The 17,318-nt window shown below is 33.7% G+C and overlaps 2 protein-coding genes across 2 annotated transcripts in view; one reads left to right on the top strand and one right to left on the bottom strand.

Moving 5' to 3' along the window:
- CEP85L (centrosomal protein 85 like) overlaps positions 1-17,318 on the bottom strand; it is a 164,335-nt gene that overhangs the window by 96,000 nt on the left and 51,017 nt on the right.
- PLN (phospholamban) lies at positions 1,424-12,463 on the top strand. The gene is made up of 2 exons (XM_047759669.1): positions 1,424-1,546; positions 10,398-12,463. Exon 2 carries the CDS (start codon positions 10,496-10,498, stop codon positions 10,652-10,654), a length of 159 nt encoding a protein of 52 aa, XP_047615625.1. The 5' UTR covers positions 1,424-1,546; positions 10,398-10,495; the 3' UTR covers positions 10,655-12,463.

Genomic DNA, 17,318 nt, shown 5'->3' with positions numbered 1-17,318 from the left:
TCATACAATTTATTTAACTTTGGGTTTTACTTTTAAGGCTGTAAATTCTTCTTTAGCAATGTTCACAGACGGTCTTTGCTGAAATATTATTTCTCTGATGGTTTTAGCTGATTCTTTAAATAACGAGAGGTTTGCTCTAGCAAAGGATTTATCTTTCTTTGGAAGAAGCCAAAATCATCTCCATTAAGGACACATAAACAGCGGCTGGAAAAGATTTTAGTTACCCATAAGAAAGTAAAGGAGGCTGAGTTCACTGTGATGTTAAGTATAAAAAAAATTAAAAATAACAATTAGCTTGTCCAGAATTACAGGCAAGATTTAAAGAATAGAATTCTGAGATGTGATTTAAGTAAACCTAAAATATAAACAAAAAAATTAGAAAAAAAACAGGAAAATGATGCCTGGCTTTTCAAAGGAATACTTTTCTGTTCTCGGAAGTTTGAAATATCATTCCATTTACTAAAATTTAATTTACATAGTATTTTTCAGGAAAACAATTACTGCATTAAATGAGCACAGCCTTTTAGAAACACTACTTAAATTTCCAAACACACGCACACCTGTCGTTAATAAAGTGTCATTAACTAGGATGCCACTGATTAGGGATTTGTGATTATTTCTTTCTGCTGCAAAGTTACTCCTGATACTGTGTCAGCTTACTAAAATTTTAGTAAGATTTTACGGTAACTTAAGGCAGCTGTTAAAAATCCTAAGTACTTAAATTTGTAAACAGCGAATTTTCCAGGGTAATATCTATCAGTTTAAACATGAGAATTACAGTAATATATTGTTCTAAATGAAGAAAACACAAATGAATTAAGCATATTTATTCTTACTTTAACTGTAAGGTAAAGCTAATTTTTTTAAAAACCAAATCAGTCTTCTTATCCTTGTTTTCTCACACACACTCTCTCTCCCCATACACACATAGGTATGAAAAAAGAACAAAGTCAGTCAGGAAAAGGTGTAAAAATTTGATTCTGTAACAATGTTTAATTATTATCTTGCTAGAAGCTAACATTCTGAAGCTGCAGTATTAAAGTAACAGCAACAACTCAAAGTTGTCTGGCTTAAGCCAGTATTATTACTCTCAATCTATTAAAATTCATATTACTTTAATTCTTCAACATTATCACCCTCAGTTTACAATTATTTCTAAGCCTGAAGATGCATGAACTTTTACAAAACAGCTATCACTCTGAACTTTCTATTCACCCTAAACTTTTCAATTTACCTCCCATATATTTTAAAAGTTAAAAAAAAGAAAAAAAAAAAGAAGCACAAAGTATTAATGACCTTTCTATAACTAATGTTAAGATAAATGACATTCTAAAAAGTTTGGCTGTGATAAGACTATGGCTAACCAATCATAACTTCAGAATTCCTGGGTGACATCATAAGACCTCCCTATAACCCTTTTCCCCCTCCACCTACTTCAATTGTTCCCATAACTCTGGTAACAGAGTCAGAAACTTTCCAGCTAAACACCGATAAGACTTCATACAACTCACAATATTCTATACTGTGATCATCATAAACAGCCAAGGTAAGAAACAGATTTTACTGATTATGGCAACTCTTACTTTCTATAATTCAAACTTAGAGAACTTTTTAAAAAGAGTTAATCATACTTGGTAAATTTCAGTAGGAAGTTTGATAATAAAATGTCTGGCTGACATAAAGCTTAATTTCTAAATAAATGCTTGTCCATTCAAGTATAGTAACAATAAGACTGTATTCATCTTTGATCCTGGTTAATGGTTTGTCATTTTAATTTAACTTTCACTTTTATTTCGCTGTTCAAAGGTGAATTCTGCCAATTAAAGTATCTTTCAACTATGTTACCATGTTTGGTGGTAGAGGTGATTTGATTTCTCCATACAAAAACAATGTTTTCATTTTGTTATGTTACTCTCTGCTAAGGAGAAGGGTAGGGCTGGGCTGTCTGTTTACATCTAGATACTATGAACAATGGTGTGACTGTATAAAATGCACATTATTGGCATGAGTATTCTTATATTATCATTATGATTCCTTACAGTGAATATTAATAAAGTGGAGTTTAAGAATAAATAGCACAAACTAGTTTTAAAATGCTTTGAAGACTTTTTTCCTTTCTATAAAGTCCAGTCAACTTCTACAAAAAAAATCCAAGCTTTTAATAAATTGTGTTATTTCTATTAAATTTAATATTCTATCATAAATGATAAGTTTCGGCATTTCAAAATACTTGTCAGAAACATGTAAAATTCTTTATGAAGTTACAGAATAAATTTATTTAAAAAATAAAAAACCATTATTTTGGCAGTACAAATATTCCTATCTCATTTGAGTGAATTTGATAAAAATGGATCTTTACTCTGCCTATTAATGAATATACTTTTATCAAGGTACTATCCTCCAGTGTTTCTCAGTTTCCTCTCTTGTACTTAGAAAGTGGACAGGAGAGGATGAAAAATGCCCAAAAAGGGGAGATACCACCATAAATTTTGTAACTTCTGTTTAAGTTCTACTCTACTCTTGATGTTACAACCCTCAATTTAATGTATAAAATGTGTCTTCATACTAAGATTTCAGTCAGGGCATAAAGGATATTATGATTTTCATATTTTTTATCTTCACATAAATGTCAAAATAAAATTACCTCTGGAATTTTAAGTTCGAATGACAAATGTTAATTCTACTGCTTTTTATAGATAAGAACTTTTTAATTCCTTAAACAGCTTTCCTTGAGGCACGCAAAGACATTTCTAATTTTTGTCTCCTACTGAAGCACCCTAACTGCCTATCAATATCTTTATTTTCATAAATATATTTTTCCTTGGATATTACAAAGTCACTCAGTGTGGGTGTTTTATATGCAGTTTTGTGCATTTTTACTTAAATACCTATCAAATTACACACATTCCCACACTTAAAATGTTCATGAGTTCTTTTACAGTACCAGAATTTCACATTGCATACCATGCCACAAATGTGGTAATTTCCAGAAAGAGCAGAAATTCTGCTATTAAAATTATCCTTAGATAGACAGTGTGTCCAGATTAACAAAAATTATGTACAGTGACTATTAATCCAAATTTCAAACATAATTCCCTAGTGCCAGACATTATGTCCCAACTAGTTTATCTCCATCATAAGGTGAAATTTAAGTAATGTCTTGTTTCATGTGGTTAAACTAAGTGCTTTAAAAAAAGCATCTGATGAAATAAAATGGAAGAAATGTGAAAGATTTTTTAATTATGAATAATTAATTAAGTTTTAAAAACACATGAAAGAGTACTTTGCTTTACCAAGAGAGGTCATGTCACTATCATTTCCTAAAACTCAAATACCAAAATTACTTTAACGATATTTCAGTGGACATTAAGGAAAATAATACTCCAGAAAAAATTACATTTGGTTACACATTGATATTGTTTCTTAAATCTCACTAATTAATTAGAGAGGAGACTTTGCATAAATGAAACAGTCCCCCCAAAAAAGAATTAAAATATTAATGTATTAAATAAAAATATTACTTATGTAACAAAACTGTTTAATATATAAAAGTTTTAAGTAAAAAATTATATGTAAAGGATTACCTAAGTTAAACTGCTTATTACCAATCCTAGAAGTAAAAGGGTCAATTAAAACTTCCTCCTTTATTCTTGAAGAATTTTCTAAATGCGCCATATAAAATATCTCATTTGATCCTCTCAATTCCCTATTTGTTTGACATTCCATTTCTTCTCACAGTTCAGGAAACAGATGCAAAAAGGTGAACTGCCCAAGGTCACAGAGCTAGGAAATGGTGGAGCCTTGGCAGAAGACAAGATTTTATGACTCTAAACCACAAGCATATCCCATCCACTGATCAACAAATAACTCCTGACATTGGCAAAACAAATAAATTCAAAGTCCTCAAATACTGTTAATGGTGCTCTAAAAGGCAAAGTTAGAGGACACAAACTTCCATTTAGTTTAAAACCACTTCATTTAAAGTTAATTTTTGCATGAGGCATTATATCTTTAATAGCCGATATAATATCCTCCTGGCCATTTTCAGAGCCAGGGATATAAGGAAGTTAGAGATGTCCTCAGTTACTATGCAGTATATCCTTGAAGACAAAACTCAAAATAATTGCACAGATTTCAAAAACAGTAGCATGTACAATCAAATCAAAGTTTCCTTTTACATTGCTAAAATACTCATGCCTTTAATCTACTTAGCTTTGATACCTAAAAGACAGGTTAATTTCCCCTCAAAACTTTTCATAAAAACCACAGTTCTATATTTTATTCCAATTCATGTTAAAACTTTAGCTTTCCTCAATTTTATTTCTGACCTCTTCACATTCTACCATTTAAAATATTCAACCTCATTTGTTTAAAGGGGCTTGAAGAGAGAAATACTCCTTTATTTATGTTATGAAAAACACTAACTTTCATCTAAACTGTGAATTAACACAGTGGTGATCATACCAGCAAAGGAGGAAACCTAAAGGTTAGAAATCAAGGAAGTGATGCTTCCAAACTGCAGTGACCTAAATCAGATATGTAGTCTCTCTGACATTTCTAGAAATAGTACATCAATGTTCTTACCCTACATAATTCTGAAGGATGTGTGACCAAATAAACACACAGAAATGAGGCATGGGTGTAGAGCTCTTCCCCAGCACACTTGTAGTCAACTGAGGACCTCTAGTGCTTTTTAAAATGTAGTCCACCTTCAGGTCTTTTTTTAAAAAAAAAAAAAAAAAAAAAAAAAGGACCAACTCACATTGTGGGGAGGGAAAGGGATATTTAACTGGCACTCATTGTCCTTAAAATTTCCCCTATACTTCCCCAGATGCTTTTCCTCCCAAAGAAGAATCTGAAGTCTCAACTACTAAAATGCTAAAAAGAATATTTTAATTGCAAGTAAATTATTTTAACATGATAAACAGGTAATGAAACCAAGCCTACAACAAAATAGCAACAGCAATGTGCCAATTTCAAAGAGAAATCTCTAAGCTGCTCTTTAATGAATTTCCCTAAAGGCAGAGCTTTAAACTGAGGGAAATATTTCATTACGGGATCAATTTAGGGGTTAAAAATATGTTGACTTCTATGTTTACACAATTCTCTTCACAACCAGGCAGAAGCAGCCTGAAGATTCTTTCATATAGCCAGTGTGGACCAACAAAGCTTTGGAATGTTGCTGTCACAAAATATCTTCCAATATAACTTCCAAGTTTAGCTAGCATTAGGTAATCTCAAAAGGAAAACGATGCTACCAAAGTGAAGTTTTGGATACCAGCAGACTGATGACAAATCTACTGTCCTGACCTAATTCAACAAATCCCACCCCCCACCTCAGCGACCAAAAAGATGCATACATAATCGCTTCTGGATTATCTGCAAAAAGTAACAGCAAAGAATAGGAAAAAATAAAAATCCCAAATAATCTTAATTAGATAAATCCTGTAAAATCAAGTCTACAGAGAATTCTAATCTTCAATTTAATCAATTTAATGGAATCAATTTAATGGAAAGAAATTTCAAAAAGTCATCTGTCAGACTATAGTCTTGGATGTGTACTACTTGAATTTACTGGCAAAATACACGGATGTTTACTAAAATAATAGACAAAACTAAATGGAAACAAAATTCTGAATGCCACAGATAAAGAATCTCAGGAATTTGTTTCAACAGAAATGAACTTCAGAAGGTTTCTACAAAGCCCTGAAAGTGCTTAAATTACAGGTGGGGGTTACTGCTCAGCACACACAACATCGTTAAGGGTATCAATTGTCTTATCAGGTCATAAAGTGACACCAAAGTTTTCAAATGTCTAGTGAGGTTCCTTTTGCACAACAATGTCTCTGATGTTACCTTAAGAAACAGAACTCACTGCAGACAAAGTGAGGACTACTGCAGAGGCTGGCAAGGTACTTCCACCCCAAATGTGCCTACCATGGCACATGATAATTACTGAGGGATTAGAGTTGCCTGTGGTTTGTCCTTCACCTTCTTCCACTTTGAAAAACAGAATAGTAGCTTGAACTTAACTGCATCTACTTCCCAATTTCACCTTTTTGAGCAAAAAAAGGAAGGGTGGACATCTAAAGGCTTTATAAATCCTACAAAGAATAGTAAAGAGTTATTCTTCCCATCCCTCTGAAAATGAGAATAATCATAGTTCCCAGAGACATACAAGATACTCTGTGAGGACTTTCCTGACTTCTACATGTCACTGGCATTTCTACAGCCAAATTCCTACCCAAGTATCTTTCATATTTTCACTATTCTGATTCTAGGGCTTGGATGGTGACTTAATTTTCAAAAAGTGCCCTTACTCCTCTTATCCTAAACACCTAATTTACACATATTGCTATCCTTTTAAGAGAGGAAGATAAGGCTAATTTCAGTCTCCACTGTTTGTTTAGGCCAGAGGCAGGTTCAGAACATCTCAACACAATCTATTTCTGATTACCCAAAGTAATGCTCTAAGAGATTAGATAAAATGAAAATAAAGTGAAACTATTTTTCTAGGCTCTCTATCTACTACTGTATTAACAGCTTGGCTCTAAGAAAGGATTAAAAAAAAAAAAAGACTGCTGAAGTTCTAAAAAAAAAAGTTCTAAACTCATGGGATGGTTGTTGAGTGAAGAGAAAAAAAAATGATAAATATCTGACAACCACGCCGTATTTTATGATGTTGTGAAGGTCAAAGACAACTCTAAAAATAGGACTGTGCTATTCCCACACACAGCTTTTGAATTCTCAACATAAGACAGGAAGCCCCATCTTTTGTATGGATGAATTTTGGCTTAATTATTATCACACAGATTTTTTTAAGCTCAACAGAATTAGGGCTCCACACATTTTAGATTGTATCACTGTACAATAAATTGGGACCAATAAATTGTATGCATACAGCCAACATTTCAGCATGTAAAGCAGATTTGTTTTGGTTTTAGCACAAGGTTATAAAGTGACTACAAATCACTTTAGAATTACATTTCTAAGTCTGACGGAAAACAAGACATTATCTTTGGCTGTCTCCTTTATACTTATTTTGTCTCCAGGAACAAACTGTCCTTTTCCCACAACAGTTGGCTGTTTTTAAGTATTATGAGATCATCTAAAGTATATTCATTATAGGAGTTAATATTGTGGCTCAGCGGTAATGAACCTGACTAGTGTCCATGAGGATGCGGGTTTGATCCCTGGCCCCACTCAGTGGGTGAAGATCCGGCATTGCACTGAGCTGTGGTATAGGTCACAGACACGGCTCGGATCCTCTGTTGCTGTGGCTGTAGCCTGGGAACTTCCATATGCCACGTGCGCGGTCCTTAAAAAAATTTTTTTTTAATTTCAAATAAATTATATTCATTATACATTCATTATTAGAGAGCTCTTATCCTTAGTGTACCTCTTTGTAATTCACAAACACCAAGTACCCCATTTGTACAAAGCTTAGGCCAGGTTAATGTTGTTAATCATTAACAACAATTTAAGTTTCAATTCCCTAAGGTGAATCCTCTAAGCCTCATTTTCCTCATCTGTAAAAGAAAGAGACTTAAGAATATTGGAAACTATGTGTCTAACTATCAAATTATATTATTTAAATGGTTAATTTGTGAATCACAACAGTATCTGATCATTAGCAATTTTTCTAAAAATATTAAAGTAAATCATAAAAATCGCTTAGTCAACTTCACTGATTTATTCAAATGGTACCAATTTTGTACTAGGTACTAGAATACAAAATAAACACATGGTTCCTTATGTTTATGAACCAGAAGTCTAGTTGGGGTCACAGGCATATAAATCAAAATTATAGCATCGCCTAATGGCCATGTTTTGATATAGGTCTACTAAAAACCAGCAGAGGTGATAATCAATTCTGCCTTAAGAAGTCATGGAAGGTTTCATCAGGAACTGAGCCTTAAAGATTAACTAAAGTTCGCCTGGCAAAGAATCAAAGGTAGAGGCAGGGGGAAGGGAGACATTCCAGGCAACGCCAGAACAACATGTGCAAAAGGCAGAATCATAAAAGGGAATGAGGTATTTATGGAAAGGTGACATGTTTCATGTGACTAAAGTACCACTCATCAGCGTCAGGATAGGGAATGACTCCTATATGTGCTTCATGATGAACAACCTGCTCTTCCTTTTCCATGTTTTATCTCAGAATAGTTTTAAAATTCAGATCTTTTATACTAAGTCCTAAAACCTCACAAAAATTAAGTTTAAACAGGAATTATCAATGATTCTCTACTGCCTCCTAAACTATACTATACTTTTGAAGTATAGTTGATTTACAGGGTTGTGATAAATTCTGCTGTACAACAAAGTGACTCAGCCATTCATATACACACATCCATTCCCCTTCAGATTCTTTTCCCACATAGATTATCACAGACTTCCAGGTAGAGTTCTCCGTGCTATACAGCAGGTCCCTGCAAACGGCACTTAATTATACAACTCATGTAGAGAGACTAGTCAAATATATACAGTAATAAGGAAAATCCTCTCTGTAATTATCTAACAGTAAAAATTCACTGTATCTACAACAAGCAAATCCAAGCCAAAACAACTTAAACAGTGCATTTTCTTAGAGAACAAAACTCCTTTACTTCAATAGTACTTTAAGAATTCAAACTAAAGTAATTAAATATATACCAAGCTTAAGCTGACAGTTTCTAAGGTGATAACGTTACAGATAAATTAAGTAATGGCCATGAAGAATATATGCTAGAGAAACATAAGCTGTACCAACTCTTTGAAAGAATGACGTCTAGTTCGTTGTTCGGATCTCCTCACTACAGGTCAATACCATGAAAGAGACCAGAGTCCCCAGAGAAATGAAAGCTCAGTCCAGTATATAATTCAAATCTTAATACAGCCAAATTGAAGCACTGAAACTACAAAATCTAACGACCATATACCACATGGTTTCTTTGTAACAAAAATTGGGAAGTTCTGACTGACCAGCCTGATATATATCTTCTCCTTTCTCATTCTTTCAGTTCTTCCCTCTGCTATCTTTAGCACTAGTCTCTCTCAGAAACAGAACTATAGGTTGAGATGGGTTTTCTTGAGATGTGAAGCCACTAAGGAAAAAATGAAATCAGGCAGCTGGAGTAAGGTGGTAATATCTTAATTAGCAGTGATATATCAACAAATGTTAATAACAGTTATCTCTGGGTAGTTAATAATGGTTATTTTTAAAATTTCATTTCCAACTTTTCTTGTTTCAAAATTCACATTAGAAGTATCCTTAATGACAACAAAACATCTCCAAAAGTTAACTGTTATTATCTCTGGGCAGTTAATTTATGGCTAATTTTTAATCTATATCCAATTTTCTACAATGATGCACTAAGTCCTGGGTTTTTTTATTAGCACAGATAATTATCAGGCACCAATTAATCAGATGATTTTGTAGAAGAGCTTGTGGGAGCTCTGAAAGAATGCAAATGGAAATGCTGTTCTTAAGTACAGGTCCTCTGAAAATAACAATTATCTGTGTAGATAGGAAGACAATGACAGTTTTATTACTATGCCTTCTGAGTCTGAAAATCTTCAGTACTTAATATGGTCTTATTAAAATGTTACTTTAAATAGCATACCCAAAAAGCTATAAAATTGTAAAAAGGAATGGCAAACATTTCAATCTATAATTCTGATAAAATACTTCCCATTTAATGATTTTATTTTGGACTGAAATCAACATCCAGAGAAAATTTATTACATGTATTTCTTTTATATGTATATTTGCTAAATTTATTAATAAAATGAATAGAAAACATTCATAATTTGATTTCTTCTTAAAAAATTATCTGTGATTGCTTCAGAAAATCTATACTAAAATCTCAAAACATGTAGATGTGAATAAATGTAAACTCTTCAAATGCCCTTTATTTTTACATCTTATTCCAGAAATGCTCAGAAATAAAAAGAATATCTCTTTGAAACAGTATCTAATGTCATACTTAAATGCACTCATTTCTTTTTATTAGACTTGCTCTGGAGCCATTAATACACTAATGTTCACAACAATTATGCTCATAGAGAAACAGTCTTAATGAAACTGTATGTAAGAACTTGCCTAAGGGAACAGCCCAAAACAAGCTGCCCCCTAAACTAAACTATACATCTAGTCATTCTGAGAGAAGGAGGCAAGAACTGAAGTTACTGCACTCCAAACAGAAAACATCATTGTGACCATAACCAAAAAAAACAGGTTCTCAGAAAGAGACAGGCAGATGGACAAAGCCACACACATAGACTATTGAGATACTGGATGTCATAAATACAAATAATGTAGAGAATGAGGGATTAACACAAAACTGTTTTACCTGTTCAGAAAATGTTATTATACATATGATCCTAATCCATCTACTATTTTTATTTTTACATTCCAGGCTGCCTAAAAGAAGACAGTGATCTCACATTTGGCTGGTAGCTTTTTCAGCTTTCTCTTGACGGCTTAAAACTTCAGGCTTCCTGCCTTCCTAGTATCATGGATAAAGTCCAATACCTCACTCGTTCTGCTATTAGAAGAGCTTCAACCATTGAAATGCCTCAACAAGCACGTCAAAACCTTCAGAACCTATTTATCAATTTCTGTCTCATCTTAATATGCCTCTTGCTGATTTGCATCATCGTGATGCTTCTCTGAAGTTCTGCCACAATCTCCAGTGCTACAATTTATCACCATCAGCTTAAAATCTGCCATCCCATGAAGAAGGGGAAACAATACTATATAAGAGACCACTTCCTCAGCAGAAGAAGTTCTTTATGAAAAGGTCAAGATTTGGAACGAAACAAATTGTTAGCAAATGTATTCATCTGCTGGATCTTGTAAACATGAAAAGGGCTTTATTTTCAGAAACTAACTTTAAAATGACTATAAGTGTGCATAATGCAACTGTTGATTTTCTCAACAGAGCTTATAAGTTTCTATCCCAAATCTTTTCTGAGGATGAACTAGGGGTTTAGTTTGGAAACTGCACTGCTAACTAGTTCACGTCATATATAAAGCATTAGCTTCACTCTTTGGGGTAAATATAATTTATACTGTACTGTAAAGCCTCTTTGATGTTTATTAAGTATTTTTCAGGTCTTCACCAAGTGTACCAAAATAATCATTCAAATGAACTATCATTTGAAATAGCCCACTGACTCCTCACATCTGCTATCTTTATTATCATCACACAGAAATCTCTAGTGGTATCAGAACCTACATTCTAAAAGAGAACTTGTAGTCTTTTCTCTATACTACACTAATATTTTAAAAAATTATGAGAATCAAGTAGGAAAAAGACCATATCCTTACATAAACAAAATTTCTCTTAACCATTTTTCTCAAAGGATTATAGAATTCCAGTACATATAGGTAAAACTATAAATCTGTTCTCTATACACAAGAACTGCTGGTTAATTTAACATGTGACATTGTGATTAGCCATAATTACTAATACACTAATAGAATAGAATCTACCTTAATTTAAGGCACAATAGATAATTATCTGAGTTAGAACACATAACTTGCCACACTTTATCTCTGGAATCATGAAATCTTAAGAAGACATTAGAGCGATTTTATAGGTTACCTTCTATTCTAATTTCACCCACAATGTAGACAAGGGAAAGAATAAAAAATATTATTTCAAGCATTAAAAATAAAATTTGAAATATCTCTCCAGAATTAACAAATTCTTTGATTAAATTTTGAAATGAACTTTTGTCATTACTGTTCATGATAGGATATAGCTATTTTCCTTAATCTAACAACCAAATGGTAAACACCTATTTGGTAGGCCACTGTACTATGCTAAATTACAGATACAGCTACGCTAATCTACAATTATTTTTTTGCTAAATACATTTCCAATTTTCCCTCTGATCATTTAAAAATAACTTCCAACAATTCATAAAACAAAAGAAGTTAAAAAACTGGTTTGGGAAATACATTCACCAAAATTTAGTGAATTAAATTGAGTCAGTTTAAAACTGAGTCTAAAATGGTTTACATCTATACTGTATAATTCAATAATTTTAAGTTCAAGATATATAAGCAATATAATAATTATTGGGGGAGTAGAGAATGTGCAATTTATTATACAGTTTGCTAAAGTATGGTTACTAAAAGAATTGGAAAAGTCAATATTGACCTTGGTTTTCAACATAAGTGCTGCTAACAAAGGAAATAATGCTTTTAAGTTTTTTCTGAATCCCTGGATGGATGAGGATAATTTTGGATTGCTGATATTTAAGGAACAGAGGGAAAAGGGGTTTCACACTGATAGAGGGATTTCTTGAGCGAAGCCTCATCTATGGGTTGAAAATCCTATTAGCAACTAGAAAAGTTTATAAGCAATAAATGAGACAACTGCTTTACTGGTGGCAGTAATTCCCCATGTAAAAAGTAACCAATTCTATAATTAGTGTAATGACCTTAAAATAAATGGAAAATTTGAAATAGTAAGTTCTACCCTTTTCATTACATTGCTCATTACAATATCAACTTAAAGCTATAAACTGTGAAAGTTATGGAGTTTTCCCTAAGTCAAACAGAAATAGTTTTTTTTGTTTTTGTTTTTCATTCTGCCTTTAATAGAAATTAAAACCTTACACTTGAGAATTACAGAATACTATAATCAGATTATACTGTAAAATAAAACCTATTCTTTAAATGGAACTTATTCTGTTTACCAGGATGTATAAAGAGTAAAATACAATAAACTATGTATTTACAAAATTTTAAATACCAAATGCGCAAATACTTTCTACTATAGAATAAATCCTAATATTACTGTGCAGGGTACCAACTATGAGCTAATTTTAAATGTTTAATGTTGCCTTCTATGTTTTATTTGGTTCAAAATGTTTATTTAATGCAAATCGCCTACATTAAAAAGAAACTTCCTGAACCCAGTGAATTCACTCATGATTGATATGACCATAAAACAATCTAATTATAAGCAGTTTTGATTTTGTAGGCTGTTTTCTGTGACTTTTCCCTAAATAAAATAAGATCAGGATTTCCTAGTACAGACACAAGAGGGCAGACCTACATAAATAAATGAATTTCCTACTACATAGAAATTACATATCCTTGGATTACTTCTGAGTCTTCTGGCAAAGTGAGAAAATTTCAAAAAAAAGTTAAGCTTTTCTGCTAAGTAACAGCACTTAAAAATGTCTAAAAATTATATACTAATACTATATAGAAAAGATGACATTGAAAAAGTTAAACATTAATGATTTTATTAAAACATGTTTTAAAAAATCAATTCTATGCTTTTTAGTTACCTAGTTAATGTATCATAATGTCATATCCTATCTATTGACAGTGTCACAGTGTCCACACCTTTCAATGCAGTTATGCTATATTATCTGAAACAGTAAAAAAAATCAATTAATTAAAAACAACACAGGGTGCAAAAATAAAAATAAAAACAAGAAAACTTTCTTTTCAGAGGATGTAGTAGTATACATAAACTACCCTCACATTAAAAATAGAACCTTTTCAAATTGAAACTACAATGAGGTACCAACTCACACCAGTCAGAATGGCCATCATTAGTAAATCTACAAAAAATAAATGCTGAAGAGGGGGTGGAGAAAAGGGAACCCTCCTAAACTGCTGGTGGGAATGTAAATTGGTATAACTACTATGGAAAGAAGTATGGAGGTTCCTCAGAAAATTAAATATAGAACTACCCTATGATCCAGCAATCCCACTCCTAGGCATACATTCAGACAAAACTTCCACTGAAAAAGATACATGCACCTCTATGTTCATAGCAGCACTACGCACAATAGCCAAGACATGGAAACAATCTAAATGTCATTGACAGATGAATGGATTAAGACGTGGGACATGTATACAACGGAAAACTACCCAGCCATTAAAAAGAATGGAATAATGCTATTTGCAGCAACATGGATGCAACCAGAAATTCTCACACTAAGTCAGTCAGAAAGAGAAAGAAAAACAGTATATGATATCACGTACATGTGGAATATCAAATGTGGCACAAATTAATCTATTTACAAAACAGAAATAGACTCACAGACATAGAGGACAGACTTGTGGTTGCTAAGGGGGTGGAGGGACTGTGAGTTTGGGGTGAGCAGATACAAACTATTACATTTAGAATAGATAAGCAATGAGGTTCTACCATATAACACAGGGAACTAGATCCAGTCTCCTAGAATAGACAATGATAGAAGATAATATAAGAAAGGGAATGTGTATATATATATATATGACTGGGTCACTTTGTTGCACAGCAGAAATTGGCACAACTCTATAAATCAACTATACTTTAATAAAAAAATAAAAACTTTTTCATCCTTATGTCATGTTAGACAAAAACCAAGTCATTTAAGTCCTTCTACCAAATATTTATATTTTTGCTGTATGTAAGAGAAGTCTTCCAGCAAAATATGTTGAAATCATTAGGTGCTAATAATATCCTGGCTGATCAAGCCCTTCCATGATTTAAATAAGCATAAAATTTTATCTTCCTATTTTAATAACTGCAACTCAGAACTCAGAAACATCCTATGGAATATGAAAAAAAAAGAACTTCTTTGTAAATAAAGAGCCCACTTCTTCACTCCTGGCTGGGAGATCCACTGTGAGCTTATAGGGATCCAATGGATACTCTTTGTGTGCAGAAATAGGCACCTTCCATTCCCTTCCTCCCCCAAGCCCCCACAAAAAAAAAAAAAAAAAAAAAAAAAGAACATTCAAGAGGGGCCTGGAAAGGGAAATATTCTTTTCAAAGAGAAGATAAGACTTTGCTGTTTTTCTCTTTTGTCATAGTCCTTAAAAGTCAGACAGCTTTGGGAGAGGGTGGGAAAAGAACAGGTAATATAGAACAGAGGAAAGAACCAAAGACTTTTGGTGGACACTGTACACAAAGGACAAATCCTAACCAGCTGAGGGCATAGATGGTTTCTCTTCACTCACAGAGGGAAATGCTTCGCAGTTCACTATCTGCACTCCAGCTGATTTAGTAGGAAATCATGGGACTCAAGGAACATGACACACATAAGGCTGTGAGGCTGGCTCAATAATTATTCAGGACTGAGCCCTAAGAAGAGTGACATTTTCATGTCACAACACTAACCTTTTGGGAGCCCCCGTTGTGGCTCATCAGGTAATGAACCTGACTGGTATCCACGAGGACGAAGGTTCAATCCCTGGCCTCGCTCAGTAAATTAAGGATCTGGTGTTTCCATGAGCTGTGGTGTAGGTCGCAGATGCATCTTGGATCTGGCATTGCTGTGGCTGTGGTGTAGGCTGGCAGTTGCAGCTCCTCTAGCCTGCGAAATTCCTTATGCTGCAGGTGCGACCCTAAAAAGACCAAAAAATAAATAAATAGATGACATTTTGAGGTGCGAAGGACAGAGGCTCTGAGGATCAAACAAGATATAAAACACTCTGACAACTACAAAGTTCTATATAAATTTATGCTGACGTGGAGTTCCTGTTGTGGCCCAGTAGGTTAAGAACCCAACATAGTGTCCATGAGGATGTGGGTTTGATTCCTCGCCTCGCTGAGTTGGTTAAGGATCTGGTGTTGCTGCAAGTTGTAGTGTAGGTTGCAGATGCGGCTCAGATCTGGTGTTGCTGTGGCTGTGGCGTAGGCCTACAGCTGCAGCTCCAATTTGACCCCTAGCCTGGGAACTTCCACACGCCACAGGATGGCCATAAAAAGGAAAAGATAAATAAATTTATGATGAAGTTAGATTGTGACTCTAAGCCAAATTCCTTTTCTGAGTTGTAAAAGTCTTTTTTTCCACCCCCACGGTGACAGTTTAGCAGTTGTCCTTAAATATCATACACATTCTCACAATTTATCAGATGGGATAACTATTATTCTCTTTATACAAACATTAGACTAAAAGGAAGTCACTGTAAAGCAATGAGAGCTTTTAAAATAAAAGTACTTGGAGGCTCCAAGAAGAAGGTATTTAAGAATTTTTTTCTGTAGTAGTACAAAAGGAGACCTAGAAGAAAAGTGGTCATTTATACACTATAATTAAAGTGTCTAGGTGTTCTTTACCTGGTTTCATCTTTCTACCCTGAAACTCAAAAGCACTATTAAGAGACCATCCCTGGTGTTTCCGTTGTGGCGCAGTGGTTAACGAATCCAACTAGGAACCATGAGGTTTCGGGTTCGGTCCCTGCCCTTGCTCAGTGGGTTAACGATCCGGCGTTGCCGTGAGCTGTGGTGTAGGTTGCAGATGCAGCTCGGATCCCGAGTTGCTGTGGCTCTGGCGTAGGCCAGTGGCTACAGCTCCGATTCAACCCCTAGCCTGGGAACCTCCATATGCCGAGGGAGCAGCCCAAGAAATAGCAACAACAACAACAAAAGACAAAAAGAGAAAAAAAAAAAAAAGAGAGACCATCCCAAAGAAGTTGAATCAAAAAGCAGAGCCTTCTAAGGACATGCAAATTTTTTCCTTATTATCTTCTTCCTCTACCATGCACTGAGAAGATTTAAAAATAACTTTGCTCCACAAAAGCACCTCTAAGCTCCTTACTCTCTCTGCATGGCTTCAAGGTTGGAGAAAACTTCAATTAGAGAAGAGGTTTCCCCCACCAGAATGAAAAAAGGAGTGAATTTGTCCTTATTCCTTTAAATTACCCATTTCTCAGTTACCCCTCTAAAGAACCTACTTCAGATTTAAACAAAACATTCAGCCCCCCAACTCCAATTCTGGTAAAGACACCAGCTGGAGAAGCCACCACCTGATCCCTGTTCTCCTATAATCACAAGCACTTGAGAACTAAAATATGGTAATATCTGAAAAATTAAGTTTCTTATCTTCCACTTGCTTGATAGGTAAATAATAAATAAATCTGGTTAAACTGCTCTTTTCTGATCTGTAATTCACACATCATAATGATGTGTTGTTTGGTTATGCAACTTAAATATATATAATCAAGATGATGACAACTATGTCCAAACAAGAGTAAAGAAAGCACATGGGATGTGTTAAGAGTTCTCCTATGAATGTAGCACATTAGGTTATATGTGTGTTTTGGGGCTGCAACTCAGATTTGTGAGGTTTCTAGATATGCGATTTTCTTACACTTTTATAGAATACATTCCTTTAATCTTTATTATTTTTATTAGAATAGTAATAAATAGTAACTTTAAATTTTTACGCTAGGAAAATTTTGCAATTTTTTGTTCCAAAAATTCGGGTAGTAGAAAAAAAAAAAAAAAAAGGATGATGGGATTTATGAAAAATTCTACGGACAACTGATTACAAGAATGTAGAAAATTACCTTGGAATAGAAAAATTTACACATTTAC

The sequence above is a fragment of the Phacochoerus africanus genome, chromosome 2 (genome assembly GCF_016906955.1).
Source record: "Phacochoerus africanus isolate WHEZ1 chromosome 2, ROS_Pafr_v1, whole genome shotgun sequence".
In the NCBI taxonomy this organism is placed as follows: domain Eukaryota; kingdom Metazoa; phylum Chordata; class Mammalia; order Artiodactyla; family Suidae; genus Phacochoerus; species Phacochoerus africanus.
This window is presented reverse-complemented; position numbering and strand designations above follow the sequence as displayed.